At 44.0% G+C, this 20,102-nt stretch overlaps 1 protein-coding gene across 1 annotated transcript; it reads right to left on the bottom strand.

The window, feature by feature from the left end:
* Positions 1–1,169: 1,169 nt before the first annotated feature.
* C1RL (complement C1r subcomponent like) lies at positions 1,170–18,480 on the bottom strand. The gene is made up of 7 exons (XM_049882359.1): positions 18,404–18,480; positions 14,966–15,094; positions 14,145–14,373; positions 6,337–6,526; positions 5,160–5,285; positions 4,950–5,012; positions 1,170–3,124 (listed from the first exon to the last, which is right to left on the bottom strand). Coding segments are annotated over exons 2-7 (1,380 nt in total). The 5' UTR covers positions 14,968–15,094; positions 18,404–18,480; the 3' UTR covers positions 1,170–2,354.
* Positions 18,481–20,102: the final 1,622 nt, after the last annotated feature.

Consider the following 20,102-nt stretch of genomic DNA (forward strand, 5'->3'; position numbering starts at 1 on the left):
TTGGTCTAAGTAGAGGGTGTGGATATGGACCCACAGAGACTTGCTTCTTTCTGGACCCAGCTTTTCTAAGTGGAAGCCCAGCCCCTGGGAGGGAGTAGGGGCTCTTGTCTCTTCTGTCCACCAGGCCATACTGTCCTGTTTTAAAACTTGGTTCTTTCTTGTGGCTTTTTTTGATCAACTCTCCATGACCCCAAATACTCCATGGCACTTTACCCCGTGGGAAGGCTCAGGCTACAGAGCAGCCTTCTGAATTCTTATGTCTTCATAGGCTGCCATGCTTGTTTTCCCTATCAGATTAATCTGTCCACCCATCCACCTGTCCACCCACCCATTCGTCCATTTATAGGCTACCTACAGTGTACCAGACACTCTCTCAGGCAGTGGATTGCAAGGACTTGGGAAAATGGGCAGTGACTCTGAGCGTAGTTAACGAGAAGGCACAAGATCAACTAAGGGTTTCTCCAGCAGGCTTATGTGTCATAGCTGAGGAATGAAGCTGATGGCAGGGCTGATTCATGATTTGCATGTCAGAGTAAGAAAGACAAAAGATAGGGGAGAGGGTAAGGTTCAGTCAGGAGATGAGAAGGAAGGAGAATTTTCTCTAACAAATTGCACATTATCATCCTGACTGCATTGTGTGTGCGTGTGTGTGCGAGTGTGTGTGTACAGAACAGGGCAGGATGGCAGAGGTAACGAGGTGGTGGTCCAAGAAGGTAAGTCTTAGCTGAAGCCTCGCATTCATCCCAGGGGTTCTCAGTTCTGTCCTGGTATCAGACAATGTGGCTGCAAACTGACAAACCAGGCCAGACCCCACTCCGTCTAATCACTCAAAAGAACACTTACTTATATGTGTTTGTCATGCCCTTGACTTATACCAAGCTCAGAAAGAACAAACAGCCATATAAAGATTGCTCCTCCGTACCACTGGTTCTGAAGACATTGTCTGCTATACTGGTCATTCCTCTTAGGATTTGATTCTAGGAAGAAAAAAGTTTTTCTCTGGAAGTGATTCTAGGTTTCCCTCTGTGAAATATATGTCTATATAGAACCTGGGCAGGGAGAAGCTCCTATCAATAATAAAATAATTATATTATTGCTCATTAATAAAAATTAATTTTTATTAATTAAAAAATTGGTTTTTATTTTTCAATAATAAAATAATACATGCCCTTTAAACAAAGTTTGACAGATAAAGAAGAGTCGGGGAAAACAAAGCAGTCAAAACTATACCACCTAAAACAACCTCTGTTTAAGATTTTGAGAGTTTTTCCTATAGTCTATTGTGCATAGGTTTAAAAAATAGAAGCACAAGTATGTACAATTTTGAGCCCTATTTTTTTTTTTAAGATACATTTATCCTTTAATCATAGTAGCTAACTTGATGCTCATGGCTAACAAAATTTGATCTATCTGTTTTAGGGTATTCGTTTTCTATTTCCACTTGAATGGTTGCATCATTTGGTTTGTGTTTTTCATTGTAAATCACTTCAAGTTCTCATTGAAAATTCACAGTTGGTCTTCTCAGGTGTAGCAGTGCCCCTTGATGACAGGGTCAAGGAGTTCACTGACAGAAGCACAGACTGAGGTGTCCAGGAGCACTGAGGTGTGTATGTAGGAGGCCTGTTGAAGGGATAGAGTGAGTCAGGTGTTGCTGTCTTCATGGAAGCAGCAATTCCCATGAAGGGAGACTCTGTAAGGATGTGGGGAGCTGGAAGGGAAAATAGGGTAGCGGGAGATATAGTAGGTCTTGAGGACAACTGAGGTATCATGGCATAGGGGAAAGAAAGTGGCCTTTGCAGGCACATACCAGCTGTGGAACTTGGGCAAGTCATTTTTCTCCTTGAGCTTTAGTTTCCTCATTTGTAAAATGTGGATGATAACACACCCTTTGCAAACTTGGTGTGAGGATTAAACGAAATAACATACGTGAAAACCAAAAAAAAAAAAAAAAAAAAAAAAACCAAACCCACTGCCATAGAATTGATTCCAACTCACAGCGACCCTATAGAACAGAGTAGAACTGCCCCATAGAGTTTCCAAGGAGTGCCTGGTGGATTTGAATGGCCGACCTCTTGGTTAGCAGCCATAGCACTTAACCACTACACCACCAGGGTTTCCAACATATGTGAAGCACCTGGCATATAGAAGATGTGGAAGAAAAAAAAAGAAGGAGCTATTACTATACTTGGATCTAGAAGTTGTGGTAAGTGGTGAAGCCAATGGCTTGGAAATTTAAAGTTCAAACTAAAGGGGCCTCATAATGTTTTAGAAATGAAATGCAATTAAGACCACTTTCTCTTTATGGGGCCTCCAGAGTGCTGGTCACTGGTTGTCGCTGCTGAGGTGCCCCAGGGTCACTCCTCCTCCATTACTCTCTTAATCCAGTCCACGTAGTTGAGCACTTTGGTGTAGAAATCATACCCCTTGCCACACCCGATGCCCCAGGATACGATGCCCGTGGCCACCCAGTGATGGGCACAGTCATCCCACACCACATAGACACTACCACTGTCTCCATAGCAGACGCTCTGCTGCTGCATGTTATTCTCTACACAGAACATGTTGTCAGAAAAAACCTCAGTTCGCTGCCTCTTTCGGAGCCAGGCCTCACAGGCCTCCCTGTTGGCTATGGGCAGCCTTGAGTATTTCAGCTCAGTAGTTAACCAGCCCTTCTCCATACCAAACCCACTGATGTAGCCAAACAGGCCACTGAGGTAGAGGGTCTCGTTGTCGGGCAGACAGACTGGGAGGAGGTGGGGGCCCAGGGGCACACTGTGCTGGAGCTCCAGGAGAGCGATGTCACCATCGAAGTTGCGGGGCTCGTTCTGACGGTAGTCTGGGTGCACAATGACCCGGCGGACAGGGTAGTTTCCTAGTTTCACCATCTCATCTATGTCTGTGTGGCCCAGGAACACATCCACACTCCGGTTCTTTTGGGGGAAGATGCTGTCCTTGGGATGGATGGTGTGGGCAGCGGTGAGGACCCATCTGTCGCCCAGCAGGGCCCCGCCTCCGCGGCCGTGGATATTGGTGAAAGCTTGCCAGGGGAAGTTGCCCAACTTAGCTCTGAAAGAAGCAAGGCCCTCTTGGTTGTGGGTGATGGGAGAGACTGGTCGTCCACACACTGAAGAGAAGAGAGGGAACGGTGAAAAGTCAATGGCTGCATTAGGATGCATTTATTAAAGACCTCTTTCTGTGAAGTGCAGTCCAGGTAGGTTGCACTAGGAAGGTCCCACGTATGGCCCTGCACTGGGTCAGAAGGACCCTACCCCCTCAAGCAGACTCACAGGTGTGGGTCAGAAGGACAGATATGAACAGCTAATCAAGTCAGACGGTACTGGGTGCATGTCCTGCATGGGACTCAGGACAGGGAGCTGAGGGGTGGAGAGCACAGAAGACATGCTTAGGGCTGGCCCTGCTGGGCTTCCCCTCCTGCCTCCTCACCGGTCTTTAAGCCACTCTTTTAGACACTTGATGTGACCATTCCTGGGCAAAATCAAACAGCAGGTAGAGTTTGTCTTCAGTGCCTCTTGCCTGTTTTCTGTGTCATTTCCTCATTCACAACATCTCCCACAACCAACCACCCTCCAACCCACTCCCAAAGCACTAGGAGCTTTCAGACTGCCCAGAAAGCTTTCTGTGGACCATATGTAAAAACTGAGAAATTTACTCCGCCTGGGTTAGGAAGGCAATGCTTAACTAAAAAAAAAGGATTAAAGAGCGGTGAACTTGAGCCCTCACACATTGCTGGTGGGAATGTAAAATGTGCAGCTACTTTGGAAAACAATTCGGCAGTGTCTGAAGATATTAAACATGGAGTTACCATGTAACCCAAAAATTGTACTCCTAGGTATATAAAAAAACCCAACCCTTTGCTGTATCAGAGTAGAACGGTGTTCCATAGGGTTTTCAATAGCCGTGACTTTTCAGAAGCAGATAACCAGGACTTTGTTCTGAGGTGCCACTGCGTAGATTCAAACCACCAGTCTTTTGGTTAGTAGCTGAGTGTAAATCATTTGCATCACCTAGAGACCTTCCTAAGTATCTAAAAGAATGTTTATGGCAGCATTATTCACAATAGCTAAAAAGTGGAAACAACCCAAATGTCCGCCAACTGATGAATGGATAAACAAAATGTGATATATCCACCCAATGGAATATTATTCAGCCATAAATAGCGATGAAGCATTTATTGACATGCTACAATATGGATGAACCTTGAAAACATTGCGTGAGGCGGAAGAAGACAGTCACAAAGGACCACACACTGTATGGTTTCATTTATATGAAATGTCTAGAACAGGCAAATCCATAGAGACACAAAGTAGGTTAGTGGTTGCCAGGGGATGGAGGAGGGGAGAATGAGAGGTACAGGGTTTCTTTTTGGGGTGATGGAGATGTGCTAGAATTAGTGCTGATAGTGGCACAAAACTGAATATACTAAAAATACTGAATTGTACACTTTGAAATAGTTAAAATGGTGAATTTTATGTTATATGAATTTTATCTCAACTAAAAATTTTTTTTTTGAAGCTAACTTTCTGGCTCTGTGGCATTTAGGTAGGGAGATATTTTGGAAGCAGAGAGGCTGTGTGTATATCCTTAAAGCAGACCATAAAAACAGGGAGTTTTCTCTCTTTTCAACTCTTCTGTCCCTCTTCCTTCTTCACTTTTGTATCTAATTAATTTCTTTCATTCTTCAGCTTTCTCAGATGTCTCTTAACCCTTGAAGAATAATGGACAAGCTCCTCGCCTCTCCTTCTCTGGGCCTTCTTGATTCTCCTTTTCTTTCTCATGTTCTGTCTATATGTCCGTTTTCTATCCCAAGGCTTTCCTTTAACCCCATCTCTCTCCCCCTCTCCTATTCTCAATTCTCACAGGCCCCAGCTACAGCTGAGCCTTGTTTGGGAAACGGGCATAAGGACAGCACTGGACAGGTCACTACTCACCAGGGACACACTGAGGGGCCTCCTCCCTATTCTGTTTGTCCTTCCAGGTTGCCTGGGTTGTCCCTGAGGAGTGAAATGAGGAAAAGCAAAGGAAAAGATTCACAGTTAGGAAGTGTTGGGCTAAAGGAGTAGGTTCCCATGGGGCCTCAGGACTTTTGGTGGTGGGAGTGTGGCACATGGGAGCTGGTACCTCAGCAGGTGGGTACTCACCTGCTGGCATTGCCTGATAATATGGCTTCTGGCAATGGCTCTGGATCTTGGAGGCGTTGTCTCCAGGTGTGCTAATGGCCTCATAGATCCCATTGGCCTGGCTGATGGGCTGACTATCATTCACACCTATAGGAAGATAGCAGTCATTAGGACGTAGGACAGAGCTGCAAACTGGCAACCCGGGTGTTGGCTCTGGCCAGGGTCATATTTAGCCTGGCCTGCACAGTTTTCTTAAAAAACACTTTAACTGTTTTTCATTGGTCAGATTGTCAATGCTCAAAAAGTCTGAAAATAGCATAAGTATGGGGAAACAGGTACCTTCATACAGGGATGGTAGGAATGAAAATTAGCAAAACCTCTTTGGAGGAAAATTTAGCAATATCAAAATTAAAAAATGTAAACATTTTTTGACCCAGCATTTCCATTTCTAAGAATTTGCCTTAAAGATATTCTTACACATGTGCTCAAAGATGTATATACAAAGATATCCACAGCAGCACTGTTTGTGGCAACAATTTATCTACCAGTGGGGGACTAATTAAATGCATTATGACACATTAATCAAAGGAATATTATACGGTCATTAAAAAAAATGAGGCAATGCTAACCACACTTATATGAAGTGATCTCTAAGAAACATTATTGAGTGAAAAATGGCAAGTTTAGTACATTGTGTATAATATGCAACGCACACAATATTTATATTTGAATGACACAATATGTCTTTGGAAGAATACTCAGGAAGTGGAGAATAGGGTAATTTTTGGACAGAGTAACAGGGGACTAAGGGTCAGAGATCAGAGAGACTTTTTTAAATGATATTTTCTTTCTTTTTTTTTTTAACATTTTTTATCGTGTACATGTATTATCTTAAAAAAATCTGAGTTGCCACTTGAAAATCTAGAATTTCACTTATAAATCAGGATTTTTGGCTTCTCTTGAAAAACGAGATGATCTGCATACAATGGGTCTGTTTTGGGTGCTGGAGTTGAGCAGTAGCTGCCCCTTTAATGGGATTGCTTGGTCAGCAGGGTCAGGCTGGGGAGGAACGGGGTCCAGCCCAGGGGTTCCTGAGCCCCCAGCCTCAGCTGTCACTCTAGCTCCCTTAGGCAGTTACCCAGGGGCCATGGCTAGGGGAAGCAGTTGCTCTCCCTACACCCCCAGGAGGGACACTCACCCACAGCTTGGTAGAGGGCCAGGAAGCCCCTGTGGAGGCAGGTGGTCCTGTTCTCCAAGGAGCCATCTGTGCGGAAGGTCAGCTGCAACCTTCTTCCTGAGGACACAAACTCCCTCTGACCAGGAGGGCTGCCCAGCGGGGAGCCCTGCTGCCCACAGAACCGGCTTGGAGCAGTCCCACTGGCTGTGATCTGAAAGAGAAGGGAAGATGTGAGTGGCAAGCAGGTGTGGGGTGAATTCTGCATCAAGGGTGGACACAGGGTCACGTCCTGAGTATAGACTCCAGGTCCCTTTAGAGGGTCTGCATACCTCTGGGGCTCAGAAACCATACCCTGTGGCGGCTTCCTTAAGTACCTTACTGTTCCAATATTGACTCCCAAGGTTCTTCCAGACATTTCACACCTAGCCTATCTCTTTTATCTCTTTTTTTTTTTAGCCTATCATAATTATAAAGCCCACCATCTTTGCCTTCTTTCAAGAAGCTCCTTGTGAATCCTAGGGTTCCTCTAATAGTCCACTGAACCGTAAACTCTAAGAAGGCAGGGACTTCGTCTCTTTTGCTCATGACTGAGCCCCTCATGCTCAACATGGTGCCTACAGCACCAGAGTTTTGAATCATCATTGACTCATCATATATAGACATAAGCCCCTCCCATCTGGTTCCCCCTTCTCTATCACCTTCCACTTCTCTAAGTAACTTCCTATGGCCAATATCTGTGAAGCAAGGAGACCCTCTTGAAAGGCCTGAGTCCCTGGGGTTCCTGACCTTTCCTATTCTTCTTTTGGGGTTTGTAATGGATTGAATTGTGTCCGCTCAAAATATCTGTTAACTTGGCTAGGTCATGATTCCTTGTATGACTGTATGATTATCTACCATTTTATCATCTGGTGTGATGATTTCCTTATGTGTTATAAATCCCAACACTATGATGCAATAAGATGGATCAGTGGCAGTTATATTGATGAGGTCTACAAGATTAGACAGTGTCTAGTCTTTTGAGATATAAACAAGAGAAGCAAGCAGAGAGACATGGGGACCTCATACCACCAAGAAAGCAGTGCCAGGAGCAGAGTGTGTCCTTTAGACCTGAGGTTCCTGCGCTGAGATGCTCCCAGGCCAAGGGAAGACTGATGCATCACAAGGACCATCCTCCAGAGCCAACAGAGAGCGAAAGCCTTCCACTGGAGCTGATGCCCTGAATTTGGACTTGTTAAAGCCATCCACTGGTGGTATTTCTGTGATAACAGCACGAGGTGACTAAGATAGGGTGTTTCCCCCCTCTTACCCCATGAACTATAAATGAAGCCCTCAGATTGTGCAGGAATCTCAGAGCACTAAATGTACACAGTATGGTACAATGGCTATTGCTTTACTTGGTAAGGTCTTAAAGCAGGCTATCGCAGTCTCAATCTCCTTCTGACTGCCTGGCTCTGCTTAAATCCTTTCCTGTGGTTCTGAGCCACCAAGGGGAACAACTAAGAAGGTGTCCCCTGGCCCATGCTTCAGGATTAATTTCTATTCCAGGCACACAGCTCACTGCTCAGTTCATTTATTTGTGACTTTGATATTAACCCACCCTGGGTTCTTCCTAGCTCTTCATTCCTTTATTCTCCCTAAATCTCATTCCTTTAAGACTCCATGTAGCCCATCTCACTGTGATCGCATTAACTGGCTAAAAGTTGGCATGAAGAAGATTTCTCAATCACCCCAAATGCCTTGCTTGGGCACGTCCCAATACTGTTCTTTTCCTGAGAGCATTAACAAATGTAACTCCCTACATTTAAGAAGCATACATATTGGGAAGATACATTTTGCTACAGGAAAATGTCCTTTACTGATGTACTCTGTTGTAAAACTTTCAAGTTTTCTTTTTTTAAATCATCCTTGTGAATTGTTATCTAATAAAATCACTGAGGAATCTGTTATGTGTCGTTTTGAGTCCCCCCCAAAAGATATGTGAAAGTCCTAAGCCCTGGAGTTAGGAAATAGGGCCTTTGCAGATGTAATTAGTTAACATGAGGTAATACTGAATTAGGGTAGGCTCCCCTCTGATATGACAGGTGTCCTTATAAACGAGGAGAAGAGACACAGAGACACACAGAGCAAAGTCAGTCCTGTGATGATGGAGGCCGAGTTTGGAGTGATGTGATTACAAGCCAAGAATTGCCAGGAACCACCAGAAACTATGAAGAGGCAAGGAAGGATCTTCTCCTAGAGTCTTCAGAGAGAGCATGGCCCTGCTAGCACCTTGATTTGGGACTTGTAACCTCCAGAACTGGGAGACAACAAATTTCTGTTGTTTTAAACTGCCCAGTTTATGGTACTTTGTTACTGCAGCCCTAGGAAACGGATACAAAGCTTAGCTTAACTAGCAAGGTAGAATGAACCCAGGACTGAGAGTCATAAGCCTATGTTAAATTTCAGACTTTTTTCCTAACTCTCTGTGTGATGTTGGGAGTTTCTTAACTGCTGCAGATCTCAGTTTTCCCTCATAAAATGAGACCTCCTATAAAACGGTCTGCAGGGCCTCTTCCAGCTAGGACAACACAATGTCCTATGGGAATTCTCCAGTATCTGCACCAAGAGCAGTGCCCAAAAAAAAATACTCACTCATTCAAAATTCATTCTTGTCGTGCACACATGGCAAGCACGGGTTTCATCCATTCCTTCATTTATTCAGCAAATGTTTATTGATTACCTACTACGTGGGAGATACTGTGCTAAGTGCTGGAGATACAAATATAAATAAGACACAGTTGTGATACCGAGGAGCCCACATAGTCTGGCCGAGGATACTGAGAAGTAAAACATGAATAGACTACAACATGGTAAATTCTGCATTCTAGAGGGGTATGTGTGTGTGTGTGACTAGCTCTGGCAGCAGAAAAGAGGGAGGAATCCTATTCCATAGCTTGACAAGGAAAGAGTGAGGCTGGCATTAAAATTTTCCAGGACTGATAGGAACAGGGCTCAGGGTAGGCGCTTGACAGACATAGGCTGACTTGAATATAGTTCTGACTTCTGGTTAAACCTGATTCAATAAATACATAAATTTATCCCCTCTTCTGCCTCAAACCCCCTAATACAACAGCAAAATGATAAAAAGGCATACATAATCAAAGACAAACAGGTGAGAAGAGATGAGAGCAGATGGGAGATATCAACAACACTTTGGAAGATAGAATGGAGATGGACAAGGGGCATCCTGAGTCTGCAAGGGTGGAAGCCACACAAAGCAAGAATCCTAGAAAGATTCAGAAATAGAAGAAGCCAAGAACTCCTGAGGTTGGGGATGAGGGAAGGCTGACAAGAAGAAGACTGCAGAAAGCCTACGTAGAGAGACCTCAGACCCTAGTTCCCCTGTGCATTCAGACAACTCCCTCTGCTCCACTCTGGCAGGAGACCTGAGCTTGAACCAGGAATCCTGGATTTGGAGTCACAGACACACTTGAAAGAGGGGGTGAAAGCCAGTATTGAAGACAGAAGGATTAAGTGAAAGTCTACATACCAAACAGTGAGATACACCATTCTCCCCCACCCCCCCAATCTCCAGCCCCTTTCCCTGCTGGTTTATCAGAATGCTGGCAACTCTGAGCAGGAGACTGGAGCATTCCTCTCTGGGGAAACTGACTGTCCCAAAAGAAAATACTGACATTTGGGAGGTCCCCAATAGCACACACAGGCAACCTTAACAGCCCTATCTTCAAGCCTATCATTCAGCACATTTCAGCTCTCCTCACAGCAGTGGGATCACTAAAGGGGTGCGGAGGGTGTGTAGCACAACAGAGGACACTGTCAGTGGGGGTGACACCAAAATGACTGTTTATAAAATTTCTGTGCAGTGTTTCTGCAGAAATATATTATTATTTTTTAAATAAAAATATCCCTTAGTTATAACAACAAAAACATTTTTTGTAAGCCCAGCTTACATGTATCAATACACCTACAAAGCTAAAACTCTGCTAATTTACTTTTTGAACCTTTTAATGCACTCCTGATCAGAGCTGTCTTTATTAGCCAGTTACAAGGATGCTTCGAATCACGTGTTTTCATCTCCACGTGCTATAAGATGTGCCGTTGTTTTCATTGCTGCTGGTGTTCTTATAGTCACTGATTTTGTCAGATTTTCTGGCGGTAATTATTGTGGTAATTAGTATTTGTGAACCTATATCAAAAACTTTTTTTTGGTGAATGAAGTAGTAATTAAAGGAAAAGAAAGAGAAAAATAAAAAAGGCTTCCACTTGGTTACTAGTTTGTAACTAATAACATCGTGGAAACCCTGGTGGTGTAGTGGTTAAAAGCTACGGTTGCTAACCAAAAGGTTGGCAGTTTGAATCCACCAGGTGCTCCTTGGAAACCCTATGGGGCAGTTCTACTCTGTCCTTTAGGGTCACTATTAGTAGGAATTGACTTGACGGCAATGGGTTTTTTTTTTTTTTTAAATAATGTTGTTATTCAATGTAGAGAGATTTTACAAGGCAGTTTTGTTGTTAGTATTCATAGAGCCTAAGCAATATGCATTTAAGCAATTTACAACTATATTATCACATATTACTCTATAATTAAAATTAATAATAAACATTACTAAGGATTCCTTGTGGTCTGGTACGTGAGGAAGTCCATGAGGGGATGACACCACGAGTGATCTCACTGGGTGACACCAACCCTAGTGACATCACTGCCTCGCAGAGCTTCTAGTCAGCATCGTAGTGCTTCACTCTTAAATATGAGCGGACATTCAAGGATTATTGCACCTTGCAGGAAAGTCTCTAACATGAAATGCAGAGACCAAAGCAAGCAAACAGTAAAAAGGAACTTGGATGAAGTAGAGATAATACCAGAGACAGAAGAAACAATTAAAAAACATTCCCCAAATGTAATTAATATCTAAAGAGAGGGGAAAAAAAAAAAAACATAATGCATATTTGTAAAACAAGAAGAATGTTCCTTAAAAGGGCACATTTAGAAAGTAAGACTGAGCCTTTACAGGAAAAGAAAAAAATGTTAGCAGGCATACAACATTAATCAAAAGGCCGGGATTTAAAGATGGGGAAATCTCCCAGAATGTGGAACAAGAGATGGAAAATAAAACAGGAGCGATAACAAAACTAGAAAATCCATACAGAGTATAAAATGGCTGAATTAAAGGAGTTCTAGAAAGACACAGGAAAGAAAGCAGGTGTCTGGAAATGATTAAAGAAATAAGAAATTTCCCAGAATTGAAGGACTAGATTAAAAGAATCTCTAGATTACGAGAGCCCTGAACAACGAGGAAAAAATGACCTGCATCAAGACACATTATAATGATATACTGGGAATAAGGAATAGATTCCAAAAGTTTCTACAGAGGAAAAACTAAGGATCAGACTTCTTAACAACACGAGAACTAGAAGACGATGCCATCAAAATTATAAGAAAATGGCTTCCAACTGGGAATGCTATATCCAGACAAACCACCCACAAACAGTAAGAGTAGAACTAAGGCAGTTAGGGGTATTTAAGATCCTCTAAAATTCACCTCCCATTTGCCCTTTCTGAGGAAGCTGTTGGAGAATGTGGTCCTCCAGAAAACAAAACAAAACAAAAAAATAACCCAATGTCATTGAGTCTATTGTGACTCACGGTGGCCCCATGTGTGTCAAAGTAGAACTGTGCTCTATAGGGTTTTCGTCTTTGGTTTGGTTGGTTTTTATTTATTTATTTTTATAATTTATTTTATTTTTTGTTGTTGTTGTTGAGAATATGCACAGCAAAACATACACCCATTCAACAGTTTCTACATGTACAATTCAGTGACACTGATTACATTCTTTGAGTTGTGCAACCATTCTCACCCTCCATTTCTGAGTTGTTCCTCCCCCATTAATAAACTCACTGCCCTCTCAGTCTCCTATCTAATCTTTCCAGCTGCTGTTGTCAATTCGATCCCATATAGATAGATCTTAAAAGGCCACAATGCTCAAGGCAGACATTCTTTACTAGTCGTAAGGTTTTCAATGGCTGATTTTTCCAAAGTAGATTGCCACGCCTTTTTTCCAAGGCACCTCTGGGTGGACTTGAGCCTCTAACTTTTTGGTTAGTAGCCAAGCGAGTTAATTGCACCACCCAGGGACTCCCAAATTTGGGAGTAAACTAAGAATGATAAAGACAAGGGATTCAGGTCCAACACAGGATCCACTGCTGTCGAGTCGATTCCGACTCAGACCCTACAGGACAGGGTAGAACTGCCCCATAGAGTTTCCAAGGAGCGCCTGGCAGATTTGAACTGCTGACTTCTTGGTTAGCAGCTGTAGCACTTAACCACTATGCCACCAGGGTTTCCACCAACACAGGATAGGTAAAGGAAATCTCCAGAATGAGGGAGAAGGGAACTCCCAGGATGTGTGAACGCTTAGGGAGCGAAAAACTCAAGCTGAAGAAGGGAATCTGAAGAAGGGATGTCATCAATAAAAAGAAAGATTGATAGATTGAGATTTGTGCTTGAATATGACGGTGGGAGATTTACACTTCTGGCTAAGAGTTTGGGGAGATTAGTTACAGGGAGAACCATGCAAACTAAAAATCAAAACAAAAGAAAAAACAAGAACAAGCAAAAAAAACCCCCAAATAACTCCATATAATTATTGACTCCTGGGAAAACCAAAAGTTGGAGAAGAACCATAGTTATTGCACTCTGTGTGCAATATTTGTGATATTTTACAGTCCTAATAAAATAAACAATGAATACAGATTTAACTAAACATGATGATATAAGTGAATTGGGAGGATGGGGGAAGGGAAATATGGTCCTTAGACCAGAGAGCTAAAGCTAGTCATCTTCTATAGTTGGAAATTAGTAGATAATATCTAAAAATGAAAAACATAAAGTAACAGCATAAGCATGTTATTTATACAGGTGAAGGTAAGTATTAGATGAAACAGCTAAATGAATTGTAAATAACTGTCTGAATCAACTCCATGGCAACAAGTTTTTTTTTTTTGGGGGCGGGTAGTAGCAATGAGGGGTAGAAAACCCTGATGACCTGGTGGTTAAGAGCTATGGCTCCTAACCAAAAGGTCGGCAGTTCGAACCCACCAGGTGCTCCTTGGAAACCCTATGGGGCAGCTCTACTCTGTCCTATAGGGTCGCTATGAGTAGGAATTGATTCGACGGCAAGGGGTTTGGTTTAATTAGGGGTAAGGAGGGGAAGGCTGGAAGACTACTGTTTTTCATTATAAGTTTTGTAGTGCTTTGATTTTTTAAAATATGTATATGCATTATTTTGATATAAATAAAATTTAAACCCAAAGATAATATAAAGAACTGTTTTTAAAGTGCCCTTTTTCTGAAAAATGCCCTTGTCGTAAGATGTCTTGAAAGATCTCCTTTAAGGTAAACTTGAACGGTTACCTAATTTTTTTGTGCCCAGCTTCCTAACCTGACAGAGCAGGCATTCAACAAATATTTGATGATATACTTTTAATGACTGATGTGTGAGTTCCTGCCCTTTCACTCTATGGATTTACAATATTTGTGTGTCCCTTCATAAGTTAAAAAAAAAAATTTTTTTTTCTTTTCATAAGTTCAAAAGCCAGGGCCTGTCCTGACTCTCTCCTTTGCCCTGTAGTGTGTCTAGATGGTAGCCATCACAGAGGCACTCATGGAAAGCTGTGTGCCAGCCCCAGTGCCCCATGACATGGGCTTTACGTCCACCCTCTTCGATTCCTCCCTTGTGGTCAGGGCCGAGCCGCCTCCCACTACCCCTGGGAGGCTCCAGGCCCCAGGGCTCCCTCCCAAGCACCCCTCCAGGGCCCCACTCCAGCTCACTGTGACAGAGTCCTGCTCACAGTCCTGGGACAGCTCCAGGTCGAAGTCCTGGAAGATGAGCCTCACAACAAAGCCCTCTGGAGCCTCGATGTCAGTGGTGCTCACTTGGCCTTTGAGATATGGCTCTGGGTACCCAGGGGATGTCAGCTTCTGGGGTAGCCGTTGGGCCACGAGGACGGATCCCTGCGTGGGGAAAGCCTGGAGGACTCCACAGAGGAGCAGCCACCACCTGTGAGTGGGTGAGGGCAAGATGAAGCCACACAGATACAGACTGGGGCTATGGAAATATGAGGAGCAGGGCAGGTGGTGCTGAGGGATTGAGGCCTGGCAAAGGCTGGAGTCACCAGCTGTGGCCTCAGCTCTCAAGGCCTGGGCATCTTCTCTGCCTACTCCTTTATTGCCCCTCCCTCACCTCAATCCCTTTCAGCTTCCTACTTAGCCTGAGCTCTAGGTCTGTCAGTTTCCCACCCTCTGAAGACATTACTGTTGCACATCTCTGTGGAGGGTCTCACCCAGAGTAGGGGGCTGGTTTCTGCTTTAGCAAATTCCACCCCCACCCTGGGATCTGAGGGAGCAATGGTGGTAAAAGTGGGGGACATTTAACATATTAGTTTCCTGGCTCAGAGTTTTGCTCCTATTCCTGACCACCCATGGAAGGCTGCTGGACCCTATCTACACTTAGTTCCAAATCCAGGGTGCGTGTGTGTGTGTTTCCCTCCCACCCTCCCTTCTCCCTCCCACCCTCCCCTCTCCCTCCCACCCTCCCCTCTCCCTCCCCTTTTCTTCCTCCTCCTGTAGGCCTCTCTTTGGAATACACTCACATCTTGCCTGGGCAGCTTGCAGGGTGGGGATTTCTCCAGAAATAGTTTTCCCAGTGTGGGACCCGGGATCTAGACCTGCAAGAGGACTTGGCCCAGGCCAGGGTACAGGAGGTGGGGCTGGAGAAGGCCCTGTGGGGAAAGAAGAAGTTACTGGAAATGAGTTAACTGTTCCCTTTTTTTAACTCTCTGGGTTGGGCGCCACCTGCTGCCTGACTCAGGAATAGCTTACCCACCACAATTTAGAAGACTAACATCTCCAAAATCACCCCCGTCTCTGAGGTCAGGGGTGGGAGGACACTGACTCTTGACTCTTTTATACTATTTAAAACTAATTTTTATATGTGCATGAATCACATATGGTAGGATGGCTCTTTGTGAATGGCGGCTGTCCCTTTAATCTGGCCATACCCCTCCACTGGGCCCTCTCCACTCATTGATGTAACCTGCCCATGTCTTGTAGAAATTGGAGTTTGTGACCCATGAACTTGAGCTCTTCCTTCTCTCTCTCTCCTCACGGAGCATGGGTAGGGGGTATTTGCTTAGGTAGTCTTTTGAATCCTGCCCAAGGCCCCTGGAAGCTGCTTCCCCAGCAGGGTCAGCAGTCACTCCAGCTCCCTTAGGCAGTTACCCAGGGGCTATGGCTGGGGGATATCGATGTTTATGCGTTCCACTGGTATTGGCCATTTTGAATCGAACAATCATATAGTCTACTATGCTGAGAATGACAACTTGAAGAGGAATGGTGTTGCGTTCATTGTCAAAAAGAACATTTCAAGATCTATCCTCAAGTACAATGCTGTCAGTGATAGGATAATATCCATACGCCTACAAGAAAGACCAGTTAATAGGACTATTATTCAAATATACGCACCAACCACTAGGGCCAAAGATGAAGAAACGGAAGATTTTTATCACCTGCTGCAGTCTGAAATTGATTGAACATGCAATCAAGATGCATTGATAATTACTGGTGATTTTAACGCGGAAGTTGGAAACAAAGAAGAAGGATCAGTAGTTGGAAACCATGGCCTTGGTGATAGAAGCTATGCTGGAGATAGAATGATAGAATTTTGCAAGACCAATGACTTCTTCATTGCAAATACCTTCTTTCACCAACATAAACAGTGACTATACACATAGACCTTACCAGATGGAGCACACAGAAATCAAACAGACTACATCTGTGGAAAGAGACAATGGAAAAGCTCAATATCATCAGTCAGAACAAGGCCAGGGGCCAGCTGTGGAACAGACCATCAATTGCTCATATGCAAGTTCAAGCTGAAACTGAAGAAAATCAGAGCAAGTCCACGAGAGCCAAAATATGACCTTGAATATATCCCATCTGAATTTAGAGACCATCTGAAGAATTGATTTGACGCATTGAGCACTGGTGACCGAAGACCAGAGGAGTTGTGGAATGACATCAAGGATATCATACATGAAAAAAGCAAGAGGTCATTGAAAAGACAGGAAAGAAAGAAAAGACCAAGATGGATGTCAGAGGAGACTCTGCAACTTGCTCTCGAACATCGAGCAGCTAAAGCAAAAGGAAGAATTGATGAAGTAAAAGAACTGAACAGAAGATTTCAAAGGATGGCTCGATAAGACAAAGTAAAGTATTATAATGACATGTGCAAAGAGCTGGAAGTGGAAAACCAAAAGGGAAGAACATGCTCAGTGTTTCTCAATCTGAAAGAACTGAAGAAAAAATTCAAGCCTTGAGTTGCAATAGTGAAGGATTCTATGGGGAAAATATTAAATGACGTAGGACATCAAAAGAAGATGGAAGGAATACACAGAGTCATTATACCAAAAAGAATTAGTGGATGTTCAACCATTTCAAGAAGTAGCATATGATCAGGAACCGATGGTACTGAAGGAAGAAGTCCAAGCTTCTCTGAAGGCATTGGCGAAAAACAAGGCTCGAGGAATTGATGGACTATCTTTTGAGATGTTTCAACAAACAGATGCAGCTCTGGAGGTGCTCACTTGCCTATGCCAAGAAATATGGAAGACAGCTTCCTGGCCAACTGACTGGAAGAGATCCATATTTATGCCTATTCCCAAGACAGGTGATCCAACCGAATGTGGAAATTATAGAACAATATCATTAATATCACACGCAAGTAAAATTTTTGCTGAAGAGCATTCAAAAACAGCTGCAGCAGTGTATCCACAGGGAACTGCCAGAAATTCAGACCGGTTTCAGAAGAGGACGTGGAACCAAGGATATCATTGCTGATGTCAGATGGATCTTGGTTGAAAGCAGAGAATACCAGAAGGATGTTTACCTGTGTTTTATTGACTAAGCAAAGGCATTCAACTGTGTGGATCATAACAAATTATGGATAATGTTGTGAAGAATGGGAATTCCAGAACACTTAATTGTGCTCATGAGGAGCTTCACATAGATCAAGAGGCAGTTGTTTGGAAAGAACAAGGTTGATACTGATTGGTTTAAAGTCAGGAAGGGTGTGTGCCAGGGTTGTATTCTTTCACCGTACCTATTCAATCTGTATGCTGAGCAAATAATCTGAGAAGCTGGACTATATGAAGAAGAACGGGACATCAGGATTGGAGGAAGACTCAATAACAACCTGCGTTATGCAGATAACACAAGCTTGCTTGCTGAAAGTGAAGAGGACTTGAAGCACTTACTAATGAAGATCAAAGAACACAGCCTTCAGTATGGATTGCACCTCAACATAAAGAAAACAAAAACCCTCACAACTGGACCAATGAACAACATCATGATAAACGGAGAAAAGATTGAAGTTGTCAAGGATTTCATTTTACTTGGATCCACAATCAACAGCCATGGAAGCAGCAGTCAAGAAATCAAAAGACGCATTGCATTGGGTAAATCTGCTGCAAAGGACCTCTTTAAAGTGATGAAGAGCAAAGATGTCACCTTGAAGACTAAGGTGTGCCTGACCCAAGTCATGGTATTTTCAATTGCATCATATGCATGTGAAAGCTGGACAATGAATAAGGAAGACTGAAGAAGAATTGATGACTTTGAATTGTGGTGTTGGCGAAGAATATTGGATATACCATGGACTGCCAGAAGGACGAATAAATCTGTCTTGGATGAAGTACAACCAGAATGCTCCTTAGAAGCAAGGATGGCGAGACTGGATCTTACATACTTTGCACATGTTGTCAGGAGGGATCAGTCTCTGGAGAGGGACATCATGCTTGGCAAAGTACAGGGTCCACAGAAAAGAGGAAGACCAACGAGGTGGGTTGACACAGTGGTTGCAACAATGAGCTCTAGCATAACAACGATTGTAAGGATGGCGCAGGACAGGGCAGTGTTTCGTTCTGTTGTGCATAGGGTCGCTATGAATCAGAGCCGACTCGCCGGCACCTAACAACAACAACATGGCTGGGGGAAGAGGTTGCCCACCCTGTACCCTCAGGAGGAACACTCACCCACAGCTTCGTAGAGTGTCAGGAAGCCCCTGTGGGGGCAGGTGGTCCTGTTCTCCAAGGAGGCGTCTGTGCGGAAGGTCAGCTGAAACCTTCCCGAGCACACAAACTCCCTCTGACCAGGAGGGCTGCCCAGTGGGGAGCCCTGGTGTCCACAGAACTGGGTTGAAGCAGTCCCAGTGGCTGTGATTTGAAAGGTGAGGAGAGGAGTGAGGGGCAGGCAGGTGTGGGGTGAATTCTGTATCAAGGGTGGCTACAGGGTCATGACCTGGGTGTGGACTCCAGCCCCCTCTAGAAAGTCTGCACACTTTTGGGGCTCAGAAGTCATAACTGATAGTGGCTTCATCAAATAGTTCTACTCACCCTTTTTCTCTCCTTTCTACTGACTACAAACACAGCCATATGCTTATTGGCTCCTCATTCACTCTAGGTCTCCTTTGTCCACCTCTTCTTTCAAGAGGCTCTTTGGAACCCTTAGGGACACTCCCAAACAGTCCACTAGACCAGACAGAGCACTCCATTAAGGCAGGGACTATGCTAGTTTGCTCACCTCCACTGATGGCTAGTACAGTCCCTAACCCATGATCATAAAATACATGCTGTCCAATCTTCCTCCCCCCTACCCTAACCATTCTACTCTCCACCTCACTAGCACTTTGCTGAGTACTTTTCTGCCACCACCCTTTGGGAACCTGACTGTTCCCTCTTCCCCTGCTCCTGCAGGATCCTTTCCCCACCACATACATGTGACAAAACGGATACAGTTGCATCATAGCTATGTAATAACAGAGTGAGAAGGTCTAAAGATACAAAATAAACTAAAAGGAAATGGTGAGCTTCTGTAACATTTTGTAATGCTATAACAGCAATAAACAGCTCCTTCTATGCATTCTTGCAGTCACCCCCCTCTCAAGTGATCTGGATCCTGCTCGAGTGCCACTCCTTTGGGTTCCTCACCTTCCTAGAGCTTCCACCCTCCATCTTTATTTCTACTAGCTCAAAGAAGATCTTGGGAGGCAGGCCCTCTTTTCCCCATTTCATGAAGCAATCTCTACTCTGGGCCCACAGCAAACTGCTCAGGTCCCAGGTGGCATGTTCTCCTCCTTCTTCTTAACCTTCCTTACTTGTCCCTTTCCTCTATCACTTTCCTTCGTTTCTCCAGGCCTTTGTTCTCTTGCCTTCAGCTTTCTCCTTAACGCAAGTGTTAGGTCTGCCAGTTTCCTATCCTCTAAGTCTCATATTGCTCCATCTTCCTGGTGGAGCCTCTGACTTGAGTAGGTAGCTTCCTTTTTGGCACTGGGCTGGGGAATTTTTATTCCTTCCCCTCCACCTAGTATTAGGGCCACAGTAGAGGTGGGAACCCCAAATATCCCAGCTATGTTTTCATCATCAGAACTTTTGTCCCCTTATGGTCATCCCCAGGGAAGGGATGTCATAGGCCACAGTCAAATTCCAAATCCCCCGGAGTCAATGGAACTCAGGCTCTGACCATTTCCTCCCTGTTTTCCCTTCTAGCCCTTCCCACATGGCTCGCTTCTGTTTTTCCTAGTAGTTCCCTGGGCAGGGATTCCTCCCGTTAATTCAAATAATCAAAACTCTTAAACTTTTTGCTTAAAAAAAACAAAAACAAATAGAGTAATGAGACTTTACCTTTATGCTTGAAAGGAGAAGAGAATCCCAAAGGTATTCTTCTGATCTAACC

This window comes from Elephas maximus, chromosome 4 (assembly GCF_024166365.1).
Source record: "Elephas maximus indicus isolate mEleMax1 chromosome 4, mEleMax1 primary haplotype, whole genome shotgun sequence".
Lineage (NCBI taxonomy): Eukaryota > Metazoa > Chordata > Mammalia > Proboscidea > Elephantidae > Elephas > Elephas maximus.

Coding starts and splice junctions, on each gene's coding strand:
- C1RL (XM_049882359.1), bottom strand. Junction 6,527..14,144: donor GTGAGCAGGACTCTGTCACA/GTGAGCTGGAGT, acceptor CTTCTCTTTCAG/ATCACAGCCAGTGGGACTGC. Junction 3,125..4,949: donor GGCCCCTCAGTGTGTCCCTG/GTGAGTAGTGAC, acceptor TCTTCTCTTCAG/TGTGTGGACGACCAGTCTCT.